The sequence below is a fragment of the Rissa tridactyla genome, chromosome 7 (assembly GCF_028500815.1).
Source record: "Rissa tridactyla isolate bRisTri1 chromosome 7, bRisTri1.patW.cur.20221130, whole genome shotgun sequence".
NCBI classification, from domain to species: Eukaryota; Metazoa; Chordata; class Aves; order Charadriiformes; family Laridae; genus Rissa; species Rissa tridactyla.
The window spans coordinates 55,214,633-55,231,578 of record NC_071472.1 but is presented as its reverse complement, the minus strand read 5'-3'; the positions used below and the strand labels follow the sequence as shown (position 1 = coordinate 55,231,578).

Here is a 16,946-nt window from a genome sequence, read left to right as displayed (position 1 = left end):
GTGGTGTTAAGGTTCTGGGTTTAACACCTTTTTTCCCCCTACTATTTAATGACCGGTCAAACTGTTGCTTGCTATGAATGGCATTATCTTGTATAATTTGACCCTAATCATTTTAAGCTTGATACTGAGTATCTACACATTTAAAGTGTTGGTTAAAGTGTTGGCTCGAGTTGGTTTAATTTGTATATTTGTAACCTGCACTTTTCTTTAGGTACGGTGGTATTGGCACTGAACTACTCAAACCAGACACATGCTCATGAGCAAAAGGCGCATTCTGCTTGTGAAAGCACAGACCTGGTACAGAAGGAGCTGGAGAGGGTTCACTGTAGCTCGGAAGCATGGATTGAGGATAAAACCAGGCTGTCCTCTCAAGCCAAATCTCCAAAAGCTTAGTTTTGGGAAGCTAGGGAGGCAACCCAAAGCACAAGGGTGCATCTCAGGAGTCAGGAGCAGATACTTACGGTCTTCCATGGAGGCAGCTGGATCTTCCATGATAGCTTTATTGGTAGCCCTTCAAAAGGATGTTGAAAATCTCCTTTTCAGAAGGAGAAGCGTATGCTGTGTGTTCCCATAGACGCTTACTGGTCAGCACTGGGTGTACCTGTGTGTCCCCAGTGTCCCTGCTGGTAAATGGCTACTTCTGGAGTTAGATGCTGTAGCAAGGGTGAGGTTTTACATAGGAAATACTACGGGCATTTGCTGAGTTAATGGGAGAAAGTCTTGTTTGTTGTATCCTTAGGTGCAGGAATAAGTTAGCACGGGGTGAGCACCTCAGTGCCACAGGTACTGGCCGTGGGCCCCCTCCTGCCCCGCAGGCAGCGGGAGGCAGTTGGTCTTTCAGTGGGAAAGGGGGTGTTTTTTCACATGGCGTCTTGTTCCCACCAGGTAGGAACACACTGTGAGCAGCTGGCGCGGTGCTTTTGGGCCGCACTTCTTTCCATTCCGAAGTGCTGTCGTTTCCTTCTAAGTATTTCTGTTTTAATGGAAGTGGTGAAGAAATTGTGTACTTGCCAACAGAGGGCTTCAGAAAACATGATTTGATTACAGTAGAGCATTTTATTTTCTTTTTGCTCCAAGCTATGGGAAACTGATAAGAAAATTCAAACTGTTTTCTTGAACTCTTCCTAGTTACTCATGTAATTATCTTAGAACCTTTGGAAATAATCCGTTCTTCTATGAAATCTCTGTCCTTGCAGGGTGGATTTATTAAGCAGTACTGTGTTTCTTTGCTGGGGGCTGTTTATTTTGGAGTGGCTGGGCCAGGAGGAAAGGGAAGGAGAAATCCTTCAAACCTTCCCTTCCCGGCAGGCCTTCACAATGTGAAAAGAAAGGGGGAAAAGCAGGGGAGGGAGCAGAAACCTGCACCTCCTCCTCTGCTGGCAGCCGGCAGAGAAACCCGGGGAGCTGGGTAGTGAGCTGCTGCAGGGCGGGCGCTCATCTCGCTGCCGTTTGGTGGCTCGGTTTGCGCTTCCCCAAGGCCGCTTTCACAGAGGTATCCAAGGGCACTGATGAAAAGGGCTGCGGGGAACTCCAAGAAGGACGTATCGTAATGAGCGTGGCAGCTGGGGTGAAGAGGTCTTTTCCTTGTGCTCCCAACCCTTTGTCACTTGGGCAGATGAAGTCTCAAGTTTTGTTTTCAGGGCGTTGGATGTGATCTGGTTTCTTCTGTCCCTATTTTTTCTTGTCTTTTTGACAGCACATGCAAGTAAAAAAGAGAAGGGTTGTTCTTGCTGTTTTCACTGTTACCAGTCCCAGTCCTTGCCGTCTAGGACTGCGCATCTCCATACATCCCTGAAGGATGTCACTGAAGGCTCTTGATGTCTTCTTCTACAGCCTCTGTCTCTAGAGCAACCTCATCACTTCATTCTTGAAGCTTTTCCAGGACTGGTAACTGCGGCTAAAGACTAGGTAGATTGTGCTAGGAGTTGCAGATGGATTTTAGAGATGTCGTCATTCCTTTTCATCATCTGCTTTCTTTTTTTCGCCCTTTTAGAAAGCTTGCAGGAGCTCTGAGCAGAGAATAATCTCATGGCAGGTACAGGGGTGATGAACAAGGACAGCCTGATTGCTGCTCATAAGCAAAGTTGCAGGCCAAGATGATTCACAGACTAACATAAATGAGGCATTTTGGCTAATCGAATGCTCTCGAGCCTTTCCTCCTTCCCTGGAGATTTCTAGAGAAGTTGCTTTAAAATGTCTCAAAAGCCCACTTCTTGTGTGACTCCTGTAATGTTGGAGGGATCTCTGGAGCACTTGATCTCCAATATCTTTATTCACTCTGGGGAGGTTCTTGGAAGAATATATACCCTTCAGGCGATGGTGATTTTTCATTGCCTTACGTGAGGTGAGGTGGGCCTCAGCAGATGGCTCAGCTGGGCCTTTGCGCTGCCACCTGCTCTTCAGCCTTTAACTCTAGAGGACTCTGCTAGATTTGAGAGACAGGGCTCTGATGTCTTGTCGAAAAGAAATGTTGGGTCATTCCCTCCCTTCTTGTCCTGTTTCTCAGCCTAGTGACAGCTCACTGCAATGGTGGCCCCAAGGAAAACGCTTCGCCTAATGTTAAGACAGATGGAATGACTCCCATGCAACTCTGGACCGTGCAGAAATGCTGTCCTACGCTATGAAAAGGTCAAGACAGAACTAGAACCATTGACGTGTACAACACTGAAAGCCCTTTGACAACCTTCCTGTTGCGGGAAGGATTCTGGCCCAGTTCTTTCTTCCTTGGCATCTTCATAGACCAAAAAGAGAACAGAGAAAATCACCTGGTTCATCCAGGACTCAGTCTGCCGCGTGTGGAGAGTGTCCCCCTCATCCCTTCAGCCACGAAGCGCAGAGTCAAGTCATCTCCCTTTGATTCTCCTGGAAGGAGAGCAGGACTTTGGGCAATAACTGCACTGTCTTTTTCAGACTTCCTTAAAAGCTAAATGCCAAGTATTTCAAGAGCCTGAAATTGCGCCTTAGTTTGTGTATAAACCTGGGAGCTCTGGCATCGGGCAGAACCGGAGGCAGGACTTTGTTGGCTTGAAAAGGCTCATGGGAGAGAGATGCCAAAAAGCTGTAGCGTTTATTTCTGCATGGGGAAGGACGATTTCAACTTCTGAGTAACTGTCCACAGCAGCTCAGTCGTGAAACGGAGTGGCCCAACCTGGGAAGAGGTGAACGAGGTGGAAAAACCAAAGGGCCCATGGCAGACCCATTTTCCTGCTTCTTCCTTTGGCTCCCGCTCCTCCTGCTGGCATGCTCCAACACCAGTGTTTGTGTTGAGAGAGTCTCCAGCTTTGTGCCTGGGTTTCTCAGCCTTCATGTCAAGGTGCTCCAAGGTTTAGTTATCTTACCATCATCTTCCTTCCAGTCAATAAAATAGTCTTAAAACCTTTGAAGTAGTGGGTTTCAATGCACTGCAGTTGACTTCTGAGAGGTTAGTTTTTCAAAGCAAGCTGTTAGCGTGCCACATCACCTCTCTGCTTGTTTTCTTCTTTTTTTTACGGTTATGTAAATCCAAGGAGGCCAGACAGGAATGGAGGGAGATTAAAAAGTTACCATAAGGCAAATCAGGGTGTGAACTTGCAGAGCATCAGCTAATTGGCAGTAACTGCCCGTGTGTGTGCTCCTGCCCTGCAGATCCCTTCAGCAATACCACTTACCTCTCGTTTCCTTCGGGCTCAGAGGATACACATGAGCAGTTGCTCCAGTCTCGTGGCTGTGTAGCAAGTTGCAGCCTATCTCACCCCAAGGTGATTTATTCATCTGTCTGTATCCTCAGTAATCAAGCCACCATCTTATGGAAAGATTGCCTCTCATTTATTTATGTCTGGCCTTATAACTTCAAACTAAGTTGCTAGTATGTCTTAATTTTCTCCATCTGTGAAAACAGATGCTGTTTATTTTGGATGATTTGCCAAGGGAGTCCAATTGCTGGGGCTTGTTACAGGAGTCAAAGTTGCTGTTGCTGCGTGGCGGCGCGGGGCTGGCTGTCTCGCGGGCGCTCCCGATGAGCCCCTACATCTGCTGGGCTCCGGGCTACCCGCGCACGTGCCCGTGGACTTTTTTCCTCGATCTTCACTGCAAGGATTTTAACTCGCAGCTTTGGAGGAGTGCGAGAGTGACGGTGCTATCCACAATGAAAGAAGTGTGAGATGCATCTAAATTTTTTATTCTGAGTTTAGGACCGTTTTGTTTCCTCTCGGTGTGGTTGGAGGTACATTTAGACTTCCCAGAACAGATATCTGCTTTACAGCATCCTCTCTGAGCAGAAGCTCTTTCTAGTCACTCATTCATTTTTGGGCAGGATATGATGCTTTTCAAGAGCCTTACCAATATTATTCTTCCCGCTGGATGACCAATCTTTTGCAAAGTGGTTGGTTCCTTGCAAAGGGCCAGATCCCCCTCCCCACCGATGCTGGGCATTTCATCAGGCTGGATGGTCAGTGATACAGAAAAGACTCCAAGATTTGGGCAGTCCTATAGGGTGTGTGGAGAGCGGCTTGTCCTGAATCCGGATCATGGTCCTGAAAGATGCTTCTCTTCGAGCCCAGGATTCCCTAGGAGGGTGCGGCTGTGGTGTTAGGGTGGTAGCCAAGTACAGCCGTTGGCAGCCAAAGTTCAGTGGTTGTGCCGGGGACTTGCTCGTGTTTGTTGCAGGTGGCTTCTGCCCAGCTCCTGCGAGCCTGTTCACCGAAACTTGTTTTAATGATCAACGTGTTATTGGCCATCTAGGCCAGACGAACGCTCAGGGATTCAGGATCAGTGCCATGGGGAATTTGAATTAAGAAAACCTTGATCAAGAAGGAGGGTTCACCCAGCCAACGGCTATCTAAGGACGTCACAAGTGTTCCATGTGAAACTCTACAGTCCAGCTCCCACCTGCTCTGCCACCTTCCCAAAGACTCCCAGGAGAGCAGAAGGTATTTTTTAGTGGCACTGCGGTGTGGCAGCAGCCAGGGCGGGCGACTTCTGCCGGCGTTCGGTTGCCCGGTTGCTGCAGTTCATCGCTTTCCTTCAGAAGGCGATGGCAATGTCAGGCCTGGTTTCTCCTTTGCCTCTGAAGTCAGGGATAACGGAGTTTGAGGCTAAAGATACGCGGTTCAAAAATCCCAGTGTCCCCCAGGGCTTCACCTTCTCTGTCCCATTATCTTCTGCAGTACCTCTCCGTCTTCCGCAGCTTTTGAGGTATTCGCACATCTGAGGGGTCAGAGCCGGGGCTTTCCAGCACAGCGGCTTCAAGGAGACAAAGGCAGATTTTCTTGTGCTGGGTCTCAATGCTGGAGCTGACCTGCCGTCCTGGGGGGGCCGTCCGCCCGCTGCGGCAGGTGAAGGGTTGCCGGCAGAGAAGTGACGAGCTCGCGGGCGGCCACTGCCCCTTTGAAGAAAGAAAGTTATGATTAAAAAAAAAAAAAAAGCCAAAAAACAGCTGTGAAAAGAGACACTGAAGGGGAGATGAGAGAGAAGCTCCATGCAGTTGGGTTGCTTTCAGCGTTAGACGCGGTTCCAGGCTTTTTTATTTTCATGGTCAGTTTGTAGAAGACTGCCCATCGCTGGGGCAGTGAAACCCAAGGGAAGGAAGGATGCGCCTGTCTTTGAAACCGGGAGGTGTATTTCTCTGGTGACCCCTTTTTTCTCCTAAGCAAACTGAAAAAATCAGTCCTCAGCAAAAAAAATGATCATTTAAGAGAGATAAGAGAGAAACGCGAGAGCTGGGATCCAGGGCTTGGATCTCCTTCGGCAGGACACCAAAGCTCGGTTTTGCAGAGGGTTTTTTTGGCGGGGTGGGAGGCAGGGAGGGTGTCCAGCCCCCTGCCCTGCTCCTGGCACGGCGCAGCCCGGACGCGCCGGCGGCAGCATCAGGCCCTTTGCACGGTGACGAGAGCTGCCTGGTGCAGAATTGGGCCCCACAGCCCACGTTTGGCCGAGTAATAGCTTCCCAATTACATTTTAATGCAATTTAAAGAGACAGCCAATTAAATAATTAACCGTAGGGAAGAGGTTTTCTTCTTTCCAAATCTTGTTAATGCAAATATTTTTGCATCAGGCCACCCATGTTTCGGGAGCAGGCAGCGATTCGCCGTTTCTTGAGAAACACTGACCTCCAGTGGGGCTGTGCCTCTACCGCAGCTGCTCCTGGCTCCTTCCTCAGCCTTTGATTTGGGGCCTATAAAATGCAGATACGCAGGGGAAAAAATAAATCCGTGCCCTGGGTCTGAAGCGTGAGTCGCCTTCCTTTCCCTGCAGGCAGGCTTGGTCCCTTACGAGTAACATAGGAATTGCATTTCGGGACAAAAAGGGGGGAAATTTGCACCGGCAAAGCCCCTCCTTTGTGAGAACGCAGCACTAAAGATGCTGGGAGGGCTGGAGCCCCTCTGCTGTGGGGACAGGCTGAGAGAGCTGGGGGGGTTCAGCCTGGAGAAGAGAAGGCTCCGGGGAGACCTTCCAGCCCCTTCCAGTCCCTAAAGGGGCTCCAGGAAAGCTGGGGAGGGACTCTGGAGCAGGGAGGGGAGCCATAGGACGAGGGGGAAGGGTTTTAAAATGAAAGAGGAAGAAATTATTGACTCTGAGGGTGGTGAGCCCCTGGCCCAGGTTGCCCAGAGAAGCTGTGGCTGCCCCATCCCTGGAGGGGTTCAAGGCCAGGTTGGACGGGGCTTGGAGCAACCTGGGCTGGTGGGAGGTGTCCCTGCCCAGGGCAGGGGGGTGGAATGAGGTGATCTTTAAGGTCCTTTCCAACCCGAACCATTCTGTGATTGGCTTCGGGCATGGCTTTGCTCGAGCCCCCATCGCCACTGCTCCGAGTCCAGCCCTCCCATCCAGGCTCCGCAGGGCACCGAGCCTGGGCATGGACCCCTTCCCCCCTGCAGCTGGTTTCCAGCGGCTCCCAGCCCGGCAGGACGGGGTGAGCTGGAATTGAGCTGCACACGCTTTGCACCTCTCGTCTGAAGCCTTCAGAGAGGGCAGGAGCCCCCGCGGGCACAGCAGGCTGCCCTCGCTTCTCCTCCGGCGCGGCTGCTTCCCGGGCAGCCTCCGCCTTTCTTGGTCCCTGGCTGTTGATAAATGAGGAATTTTTTTAATTTTTTTTTTTTTTTTTTTTTTTGCCTTCCAGCCAGTCTGGAATTCAGGGAAATAATTACAATGGGAATTATCAGGGAGGGACTGGAACAGCTGGGACCTGAGCTTTCACCCACCTGGAAATCCAGGCTCAGAGGGGATGTATCCTGCATCCCTGCTGCGGGGAGGCTGGCGGTGCAAAACGCAGGGTCTGAACCTTGAGCTGAGCGGTTTTTTCGGCCAGGCCGAGGCCCAGACGTTGCTGGCAACAAGGGAGAAAGGTGAACCGGGTAGATTTCTGCTGCAGGACGGTAGATTTGTACTTGCTGACGCTCTGTTTTTCAGGACGGATTTGCGAACGGAGCGAGGAGCGTGCCCCGCGGTGCTGGTCCTGCGCCCCTCGCTGTAGCTGCGTTTTGGCCCCGACGCGCCTCTCGGTTGCTTCACATCTGGGTCTGGGGTTATACGAGGGGAACGAGAGGCTTTTGTTTTGCTCCTGGAGCATTCCAGCGAACGCCTGTTGTGGTTTAGGGCGTGGGTTTTGCTCTGGGGGGAGTCGGGGGGGGCAAGTGGAAAGAGGGGCTCGTTTGTGGAAAATTGGCCGAGCGGGGATGCCGGGGGCTGCGCAGCCTCACCCAGCGCCTCGGGGCAGGATCGGTCCCACCTGAGCCCCTCCTGGGAGACGTCCCCCACCCTGTTCCAACCCCCCCAAGCACCATCCGCCCTGTGCGTGCCTGTCCCAGCAGACGCGGACGTCCTGCCCGGAGCCCACCTCCATGTGCAGCCCAGACCCGGGATCGGTTCGTGGGCTCAGCTCCCCTTATCCCTCTCCGGGTCCCCCCCCTGCCCAGCCAGGGGGCTGCCAGGTACCCCCAGGGCACCAACAGTGTCTTGCTGATGCATTTGAAGCAGCTGTGCCCGCACAAGATCTGCCCGCTCGCCTTCCTCTGGCACTGGGATGTGGCACTGGTCCTGCCCGGGGACGTCCGCTCACCCTGGGGCACCACCAAGGTGGGCTGGAGCCCTGGTCGACTTTGCCTGGAGCAGAGCAGGGATCGCTGGTGGGGTCCCTCTTGCTGACCCCAAAAAATAGGGAGAAAATGGGGCGGCTGCCTGTGAGTTGGCTTCGATGCTCCGGGTGGGGGTTTCTCAGCTTTTCGGTGTCCCCTCGGCAAAATCTGGGGGGTTTTGGGCCACCCCTGGGTGACGGCCCCGGCTCTGTTTTCCAGTGCGCTGTGCGGAGCTGCAGATCCAGCTGACGGAGGCCGTGTCCACGATGGCTGGCCAGAAGGAGCTCATCACCAAGCTGGAGCACGACCTCAGCACCATCCAGGCCCTGTCCACCGTGCATCGCCCGGATGCAGAGGTAACCCCGACCCGCGGCGCTCGGCTCATTAAAATTACTTTTTGACCACTCGGGTCATTAAAATTACTTTTGAGGAGGCAAGCTGTAACAGGCAGGCACCACCAGGCAGCAGGCAGGGACCACTCAAAACGTCCCCGGGGTTGACTGTCACTGATGGAGGGGCCAACTGTGGGCATGGGAGCTGTTTTATCACGTCTTTCTTTTTGTCTTCTATTTTTTCTCCTCCTTCTCTTTTTCTCTCCACTCACCTAGCAGAGGGTTGAATCACGCCCGTGTAATGGGATGGTGCTGGCATGGGAGCGGGGGGTGGTGGCATCCAGGGACCGTCCAGCCCTTCTCCTTCCCAGGGAAAGGATGGGATCTGAGGGTTGAACACCAGCCTCTCCATCTTGTCTCAGCCTTGGTCCTTGCAGAGTGCCTGTTTGGCAGTGATGCTTCCCAGGAGGCTGCGGGTGCAAGGGCGGTCACAGGACCCGGGAGGGGTTTGTTTTGACCAGGCACCTTCTGGTGGGTGGGAGATGCTTAATCCCTTCTGCTTCTGCTGCCCAGGGTGCAGCCGTGCCCAGCCTGGAGAAGATACCTGAGCCCATCAAGGAGGCCACGGCGCTGTTTTACGGTGAGAGGCGGGCGCAGAGCTGGGGCCACACGCCAAGGTGCTGATGGGCGCCATCCTGGTGCCATGGGCAGGGTGGTCACCCCTCCAGGGACAGTGACATGAGGATGCTCCTAAGCAGCCGCAGACATCACTGCTTTGCATGTCCTTCACTGGGGCAGTGATGGGTTTTCCGTGCTCAGCGTGGTTTGATGGTCCTCTGGCTGCTCCCAAGGCGGTACAGCGGGCACGTGCCAGGCCCGGCTCCGTGCCGAGCCGGTGAACCCAGGCCGAACCAAACACCCGGCTCTTTCCGCATCAAATCCCCTCCAGAGCCAACGAGCTCAATATTTCCTGTACATTGGCTTCTGCGCCGAGGTCTGCTGGAGAAAATGAATCAAACAAATAACGGCACTTGGCTCCTCTGGAAGAAAACCCACTTCCTTTCCTTTTTTTTTTTTTTTTCTTTTTTTCTTTTTGTTGTTTTTTGTTTCTAAAGGTTTTGAAAACACGCGATAAACAATATCACAGCAACAGTCCCACCAAACCAAACAACCTGCAGCCACCCATCCTGCGCTATGAATAGCTGCTCTGTGCAGCCGGTTGAGTCACGGCCTCGGGGACGTGTTTCTCCTTGGCCGTGGATGCCTCCCGCTGCCGGGAAGGCAGAGCGGGGAGGGACGGCCGCAGTGCCCTGGCCACCTGCAGACCCCGATTGCGGGGGACAGCCCTGTGGGGCAGCCAAAAAATGGGTCTTCCGGGCATTGCGAGGTGATGGCTGTGGGCGAGCAGCCCCTGCTTTGCTGGGGTGGCCGAGAGAGGAGAAAGTACAAAATGGGGGTGACCCTTGTGCGAGGAGGGGAAGGGAGAGAAGAGTATGTGGATGTCCCTGCCCAGGGCAGAGGGTGGGACTAGATGATCTTTAAGGTCTCTTCCAACTCCAACCATTCTGTGATTCTGTGGAGGGGCTGGTGGTGGCACTGGGTCTTTTCTCAAGGCTACGGCTGCTGCAGAAACTACGGGGCAGAGTCTGGCAGGGACTGGGAGGGTTGGGGTCGGCCACGGGTTGCCCCAAATAATGTCCCTAGGGAGTGAACCTATCCATTCCCAGGATAAGTCCCAAAAAATGGAAAAAAAATCATGAAAACAAGTCCATGCTGGAATAGCTATGCAAAGGAGTTTGTCTGCCTGGGTGCCCCGAGGCCCCGCGGTGTTGGAGGGGGGACATTGAGCAAGCCCCGATGCTGTGGGGTGGATGGTGGACATCTGCCGGGTCGTCTCTCATACCAAGCCTTGTCTGCAGGTCACCCGCCGTCCCCTGGCACCTCGTTCCCCGAGGGGCAGGTGGACTCGCTCCTCTCCATCATCTCCAGCCAGAGGGAACGCTTCCGGGCCAGGAACCAGGAGCTGGAGGGGGTAGGTGGGGTGGGGAGGGCGGCCGGCGGGGGCTGCGGGACCCACGGGCTGGAGCTGGATGCTTTTATGACCTGCAGGGGATTTATTATCAGCGCAGCGCAGGCAGCGCCACAGCGAGCAAGAGAAAAATACCTTCTGCTGTTAGGAGAGGCAAAGCCGCCCCCAGCGCGTCGGGGTTGCTCCAGTTCAAGGACAGGTCCAAACCCCTGTCGCCTCCCAGGTGTGCGCGGCCATCGGGCACAGCATTCGGGGGCGCCATATAAAAAGCACTTAGGGAATGTGGTCTGGGGTAAAAACCCAACAGCTCTACAAACTGAAGTACAGCTCAAAATGACCTCTTCAAAGCAGAGGTTTGGCTGTGCAGCTCCCGTAGGGGCCAGGTCTCAGCCCAAAGCCACCCGCGCGGAGGCTGCTGCAGCCCATGCTCATCCATGGAGGGACCAGGTTCCTTAATGGACTGGGGGCCCCATTCGGTGGGAACTGGGGCAGTTTTAATTGGGGAGCAATTTTAATTCAAAGACGTTGGATGTTAATTCCTAAGAGGGGACTGAATCCCGGCTGGATGCACCAGATCAGCTCCCCCCCCCGCCTTCTGCCTCCCACCCGGTTAGACCCTGTCCTCCCCCCGACCTCGCTGCTAACGGCCCCCGTGCTCCCCCCGTGCAGGAGAACCGCATGATGCAGCACACGGTGCATGCCCTGCAGAGCGAGCTGGACAACCTGAGAGCCGACAACATCAAGCTCTACGAAAAGATCAAGTTCCTCCAGAGCTACCCCGGCCGGGTGAGTGGCTGTCTGTCTGTCTGTCTGTCCTCCGGCTGGGTTCACGCGGACGGACAGACCCCAGACGCAGACCGTTACCCTGCGTGTACAGGAGCAATGAGGGAACTGCACATCGCCCACGTGCACTTTGCATGAAAGTTAGAAAACTGGAGCTAATTGGGGTGGACAAGGGTGCGGTGCTCTGCTCAGAGGAGCGGGTACCCAGCCCCTCTGCCGGGAAGGTACTTTTTAACCATGCTGAAGGCTCTCTGGTATCTTTGATGCCAGAAGCTCAAATTTCCTCCCTGAAAAAGCTGCTACAAGGCCTTTTGACGCTCACTGCTGGCAGCGCGATGCTCCAGCAGGCAAGTCGGGGATGCTCCTGCCCGACCAGGCAGCAAGCGGTTAAACCAGAGCCTCCTGCCATAAATCCCTGCAGTCACAGACCGAAAAATAATTCATCCTGTCATACCTGTGCTCGTTCCCTGCCACCCTGAATTCCTTGTGGCCAGCAGAGAGAGCTGCTCGGCTTCCCGCTCTCCCGGGCAGCCAGGACCCATTCCCAAAAGAGCAGAAACCAGCCCAAACCCATCCCAGTAACGCCAGGAGGTGGCTGGGGAGCAGACTCAGACCTTGCTGGAACCTGCTCTCTTCCTGCCGCGTCCCTTGGGGGTTTCATCCCTGGAAATCCCTGAGGCTTTTGGAAGCAGGTCAGGCTGCTGCCTGGGGAGCTTTCAATTGCAACCCCTTCCTCGGTCGCAGCTGGGCTACCACGACCTCGGGCTTTCCTAATAACTGCAAAAGGGACAATAACCGGGGAAGGGACATCGGTTGGAACGCCAGCTCCTCGCCCTGCCGTCCTCCCCCGAAGCTGCTGCTTTTGCGCCCTGGCTGGACTCCGTCCGTTTTATTGATGGATGTTTTAATAGCGTTTGGCGATGGGAAACTCCGACAGCCGTGAGGGACCTTATTTGGTTCTTTTATTTATGTCTCAGTGATGACGCTGGGTCAGCCCCTCTGACATCTTTGCCCGTTTCTCCCGCGGAAGATCATATCCCTGTTTATCTGCAGCCACAAGGCAACCCCTGGATGCCATTCACATGCTGTAAAGAGCAAACCCCTTCGACGCGGCAGCACGGGGGATTGCATAATTCACCCCCTAATCGGGCATGTGACACGTTAAAAATACTCATCCCAGATCATTCAATAAGGCCAGGCTGCAGTGAATTCATCGCCCCTAAATCGGGAGCTGGTCTCATCGCTGGCTTCTGACTGCGCGCTGACCTGTGGATCGTATTGCGGCGCGTAAGGGCATATTTGCTAAAGGTCTGTTGGCAACGGGGTTTACCCGCGGTGAAAGTGAGCCGCCGGCCAGCGTGCTGGGGTGGCCCGGCAGGACAACAGGCAGCACGTAGTAACACGTCCAGAAAGACCTCGATAAATGTCAGCATCGGCGGGGCAGAGCCGGAGAAGGCACGGTGCCGGGGGGAGATGGACCTATACGGTCTCTGAGGAGAGCTTGGAGCCCCTTCCAGTCCCTAAAGGGGCTCCAGGAAAGCTGGGGAGGGACTTTTTACAAGGGCATGTAGCGATAGGATGAGGGGTAATGGCTTCAAACTGGAAGAGGGGAGATTGAGATGAGATATTAGGAAGAAATTCTTTGCTGTGAGGGTGGTGAGCCCCTGGCCCAGGTTGGCCAGAGAAGCTGTGGCTGCCCCATCCCTGGAGGGGTTCAAGGCCAGGTTGGACGGGGCTTGGAGCAACCTGGGCTGGTGGGAGGTGTCCCTGCCCAGGGGGTGCCACTGGGTGGCCTTTAAGGTCCCTTCCGACCCAAACCATTCTATGATTAGCACCGGAGGCCTCGAGCAGGGACGTGCAGCCCCTGGAGCTGGGAGCCAGGGCTCACGCCAGACCGTGACTGTGCCTGGTGACAGCACGTGCCGTTTCCAGGCTGGTTTTGGGTAGGAACGATGTGGAATCTGCAGTTCTCATGGCCTGCAGAGGTAGCGTTGGAGAAGGAGGAGCACAGAAGTGCAGGCTGTGGGAGCATCCTCGGGGCTCGCTGCTGCCGCCTGTGAGCCTCTGCCCAGGAGGAGTTTAAAACCCAGCCTGTCTGAACCGACCCAAATCTGTCACTCCTTTCAAGGACCTTCCTTAATTTTCCTTACCCCTTGCCCAGCTAATAGCAGCTGTATGTTTAAACAATGATTTCCTCCTGCTAAACCACTGTCTCCCTCCTACCTGGCCCGGCAGCAAAGGGATCCAGGGTGGGATTTGCACTAGCCCAGGCGGTTCCAGGTGAGCTCTCGGGGGTGACACAGATGACTGTTATTTCGTGGAAAGGGCAAAAAACAGGGGGACACGGGACGGGCCCCTACAGAAGAAAGGGTTTTGTTAAAGAGCTCCTGTTGTGCTTCTCCTTTTTGAAGGGGACGGATCCAGTCGGCCCCACGGGTCAGCTCTGGGCTGTGCTGCTCCGTCCTTCGGGGGTCATTTCTTCCAATTGAGCAGCTCAGGGGGGCCGGGGGGTGGGGGGCTGTGGCCCTGTGCTGGGTGTCCGTACACCACTTGCACCAGCGGGGATGGGTAAAGGCAGCTACGCCGGCACCGGTGCCCGCGGGCTCTCACCCATCCTTTGCTCCTGCAGGGCGGCAGCAGGGATGACACCGAGCAGCGCTACTCCTCCCAGTACGAAGAGCGCCTGGACCCCTTCTCCTCCTTCAGCAAGAAGGTATGAAAAGCCCCCGGCACCCTCCCTCCGCATCAGACCCTCCTTCTGCCCATGGGATTGTGTCCTCCCGCAGCCGGGGTAGGACATTTCAGCGTCGCGGAGCATGGCTCTGCCCGGCGCAGGGAGGGGAAGAGGCTTCGCAACGTGCTGCAGTCGATGGGCAGGTGGTTTTGCTTCATTCTGGGTTTGCTTGCGCCCTCTCAGGGAAATCACTTCATTGCCCGGATGCACTCTGAAACCATAAAACACACTCAAATGCTGTTCACTTAAAAAAAAAATATTTAAAAAAAAAAAAATCATTGTGCCCACCATGTGCGTGCATGGGGAAATGGGAGCATCCCGGGGCACAGAGCTCCTTCCATGATTTGCAAACCCTAAATCAGCCCTTTGAGCCTCAAAACCAGCTTCTTGTACCGTCTGCTTGCAGGAACGCCAGCGGAAGTACCTGAGCCTCAGTCCCTGGGATAAAGCCACGCTGAGCATGGTGAGTGGGCTGCGCCCGCCGGGACACGGCGGCTGGCGAGAGGTTTTTAGCCCAGTGCCCACACTGACACCCTGGTGCTGGGCTTGGCCACAGGTGGGGGGCAGACCCCGTCCCCGATACCCCGAACAGGGGTGCAGACCATGCCCAGGCCACGTTGGGGCTCCGTTTAGGAGAACTTGTTTTCCTCCCTTCCCCTTTCCTTCCCCTTCCTCTGTCCCCTTTCCATCCCCTTTCCCCCTCTCCATCCCAGAGTGTCCCAGGGGGCCCTGGCCGGAGCAGGTGACACATCCCCAACCCAGCTGGCGATGCCACAGCCCAGGGCATGTCATGGCACATCCCGGGAGCTCGGGGACAGCGTGTGTCTCAGAGGATCGCCGTGAACCGCTGTCTCCCCCCGGGCCATGTCCACGGCTCCCCTGGGCGATGCGATACAAAGAACCTCTCCTCTGTTTGTGACATGGATGGGGGGGCTCAGGGCTGGCCCGGGGGGCAATTCCTCTTGGCACGCAGAATGCTGCCACCGCGGGCTTTGGCTGCCATCCCTTAGAGATGAATGCTGCTTTCTGAGCTAAAAATGTGCTTATTGAGAAGATTTGACTTATATTTGAATCTGTGATGTGAGCAGCAGGCTCGGGAGCAGGTTTTGGCTGAGTTAACCCCCCCGGCTATCCGGCGCAACAGGGGTTAATGCGGGAGCGCTGGTCTGCAACAGCCACAGAATACGGAAATATCTCGTAATAAAGGCAAAGTTGTCATTTGCATAAAAACCAAGCAAATGCCAACATGAATATGGATTGGGTGGCGTGCCAGCACCACGGAGAATTAATGAAAGGCATTTACAAAAAAAACTGACTTAGGGGAGTTATTCCTTGGGAATATTTAAGAACATAATCTTGTTTGTTACAGCAGCCTCCGCCGTGGCCGTGAATAGCAAAGAAGATTTCAGCCCAGAATTGGTTTGGTGGGAGATCCGTGGGTTTTAATGCCAGCTTTGGAAAGCCCGCACGGTGGTTTGGGAATGTGCTTATGTCCGTAATGAATCCCTAGCTTTTACAGCCGGAATAAAAAGTTGCTATGTAGGAAGGTGGGATCCATGCTTCTAAGCTGCTTTTCTAGGCTGCGGTTACTCCTGACTTTGGCTCTTTCGAAGGGATGGACGCAAAGATTTTTCCCGTTGGGACCCCAGTGTCCTGGGCCAGACGGGCTCGGGCATCGTCAGGGTCTGGCTGCTGTTCCATGGCCTCTCCCAAATGAGGGGTTGGAGCGCGACACAGCCCGGCCCCACAGGGTTTCTGGTATCCAGCGAGCTCGGCCATCTCTGTGGGCTGGCGTGGGACCAGCAAAAGCAGAGGGTAAATCTTTCAGAGCCAGAGAAATGGGTAAACCTGCAGACCAGGGTGCTAGTGAGGTTTCGAAGGCGCCCAAGGAATTTTGTTCGTGGTTGCTCTCCAAAATCCCCAGCGGCAACGTCCATCTGTCAGTCCCCACTTTGGGGGTGCTTTGCCTTAGCCCGAGCAGCGCTGCGTGCCTTCCCGAGGGCTCTTGGTGCCTTCCCGAGGGCTCTTGGTGCCTTCCCAAGGGCCGCTGATGCTCCTCCACCTCTGGCCTCTCCTGCAGTGGTACCCAGCCGCGCTGGGGACCGGCAGCGGGAGGTGGCAGCACGTGGCTGAGAGCTGGGCTCCCGGGCGAGCGAGAAGAGGGGAAGACCTTCCCTTAAATACAGATATCTGTGACGAGTAGAAAGGGCAGCGGGGCAAGCTGTGGGACCCCAGGGACCTGCCCGGACCATGAAGTCCAGCCACAAACCTCCCCCGTGCCACAGAAGGGCCGTTACTGGGGAGAGCAGCTGGGGCCCAGCACGCAGCATCCCTAAAATCAATAGCCCAGCAGCGGCTGGCATCCCGGAGAGCTTACGTTTTCCAGGGTGCTCGGCCATCACTGCAGCCTGGCAGAGGGCGTACGCGGCTCTCAGCGTGTACACGGCCTTGCTGCTGCCAAAGCTGGGGGCTCCGCGCCGTACCAAGCCTTTAATCCCACTTTCCCGGCTCTTTGCTGCCGGTACAAGTGCGTGCCAGGGGGTCCAGAGCCACAGTTGCTTTAGGCTGAGCTGGCTGGTGGTTTCCAGGGAAGGATGCCAGGGGTCTGCAAGCCCCGGGGTGCAGAGTGGTCACCCCTGAAACATGCCGGGGTGCTTGGAGGGCTGCGCCGACACCATGGGTCTGGCTACAAAATCGTCTTCCGCGTCATTCCCGGGGTCCCGCGGTGGGGCGCAGGGGGGTGGGCAGCAGGGCCAGCCTTCGGGAACACCCCCCGGCGTTGGCTCGGCCGCCCTGCCGAGGAGGCGGCGAGGGGATGCTGCAAATCACACAAGTTCTTTGAGCTCATGAATTAAAAATGTGCGAGACTTAATTACTGCTGGGGTTTCTCTCCGGAGCGGCGCTGAGCCGCAGGCAGGCGCTGAGTCAGGGCTGGCGCGGGGGGAGCGGGCAGAGACGGTGGAGAAAGCTGGGATAAAGGTGGTTCCAAACAACCTCCTCAGAGAGTTTTCAGCGGGGGA

The 16,946-nt window shown here is 55.2% G+C and overlaps 1 protein-coding gene across 1 annotated transcript in view; it reads left to right on the top strand.

Annotated features, from left to right (window-relative positions):
• The window catches only part of CUX1 (cut like homeobox 1), a 280,982-nt gene that overhangs the window by 258,337 nt on the left and 5,699 nt on the right, over positions 1-16,946 (top strand). The window contains exons 15-20 of the mRNA XM_054209734.1: positions 8,268-8,404; positions 8,954-9,020; positions 10,300-10,412; positions 11,079-11,195; positions 13,822-13,905; positions 14,333-14,389. Of these exons, the coding sequence (XP_054065709.1) occupies positions 8,268-8,404; positions 8,954-9,020; positions 10,300-10,412; positions 11,079-11,195; positions 13,822-13,905; positions 14,333-14,389 (575 nt within the window). The remainder of the gene's footprint in view (positions 1-8,267; positions 8,405-8,953; positions 9,021-10,299; positions 10,413-11,078; positions 11,196-13,821; positions 13,906-14,332; positions 14,390-16,946) is intronic.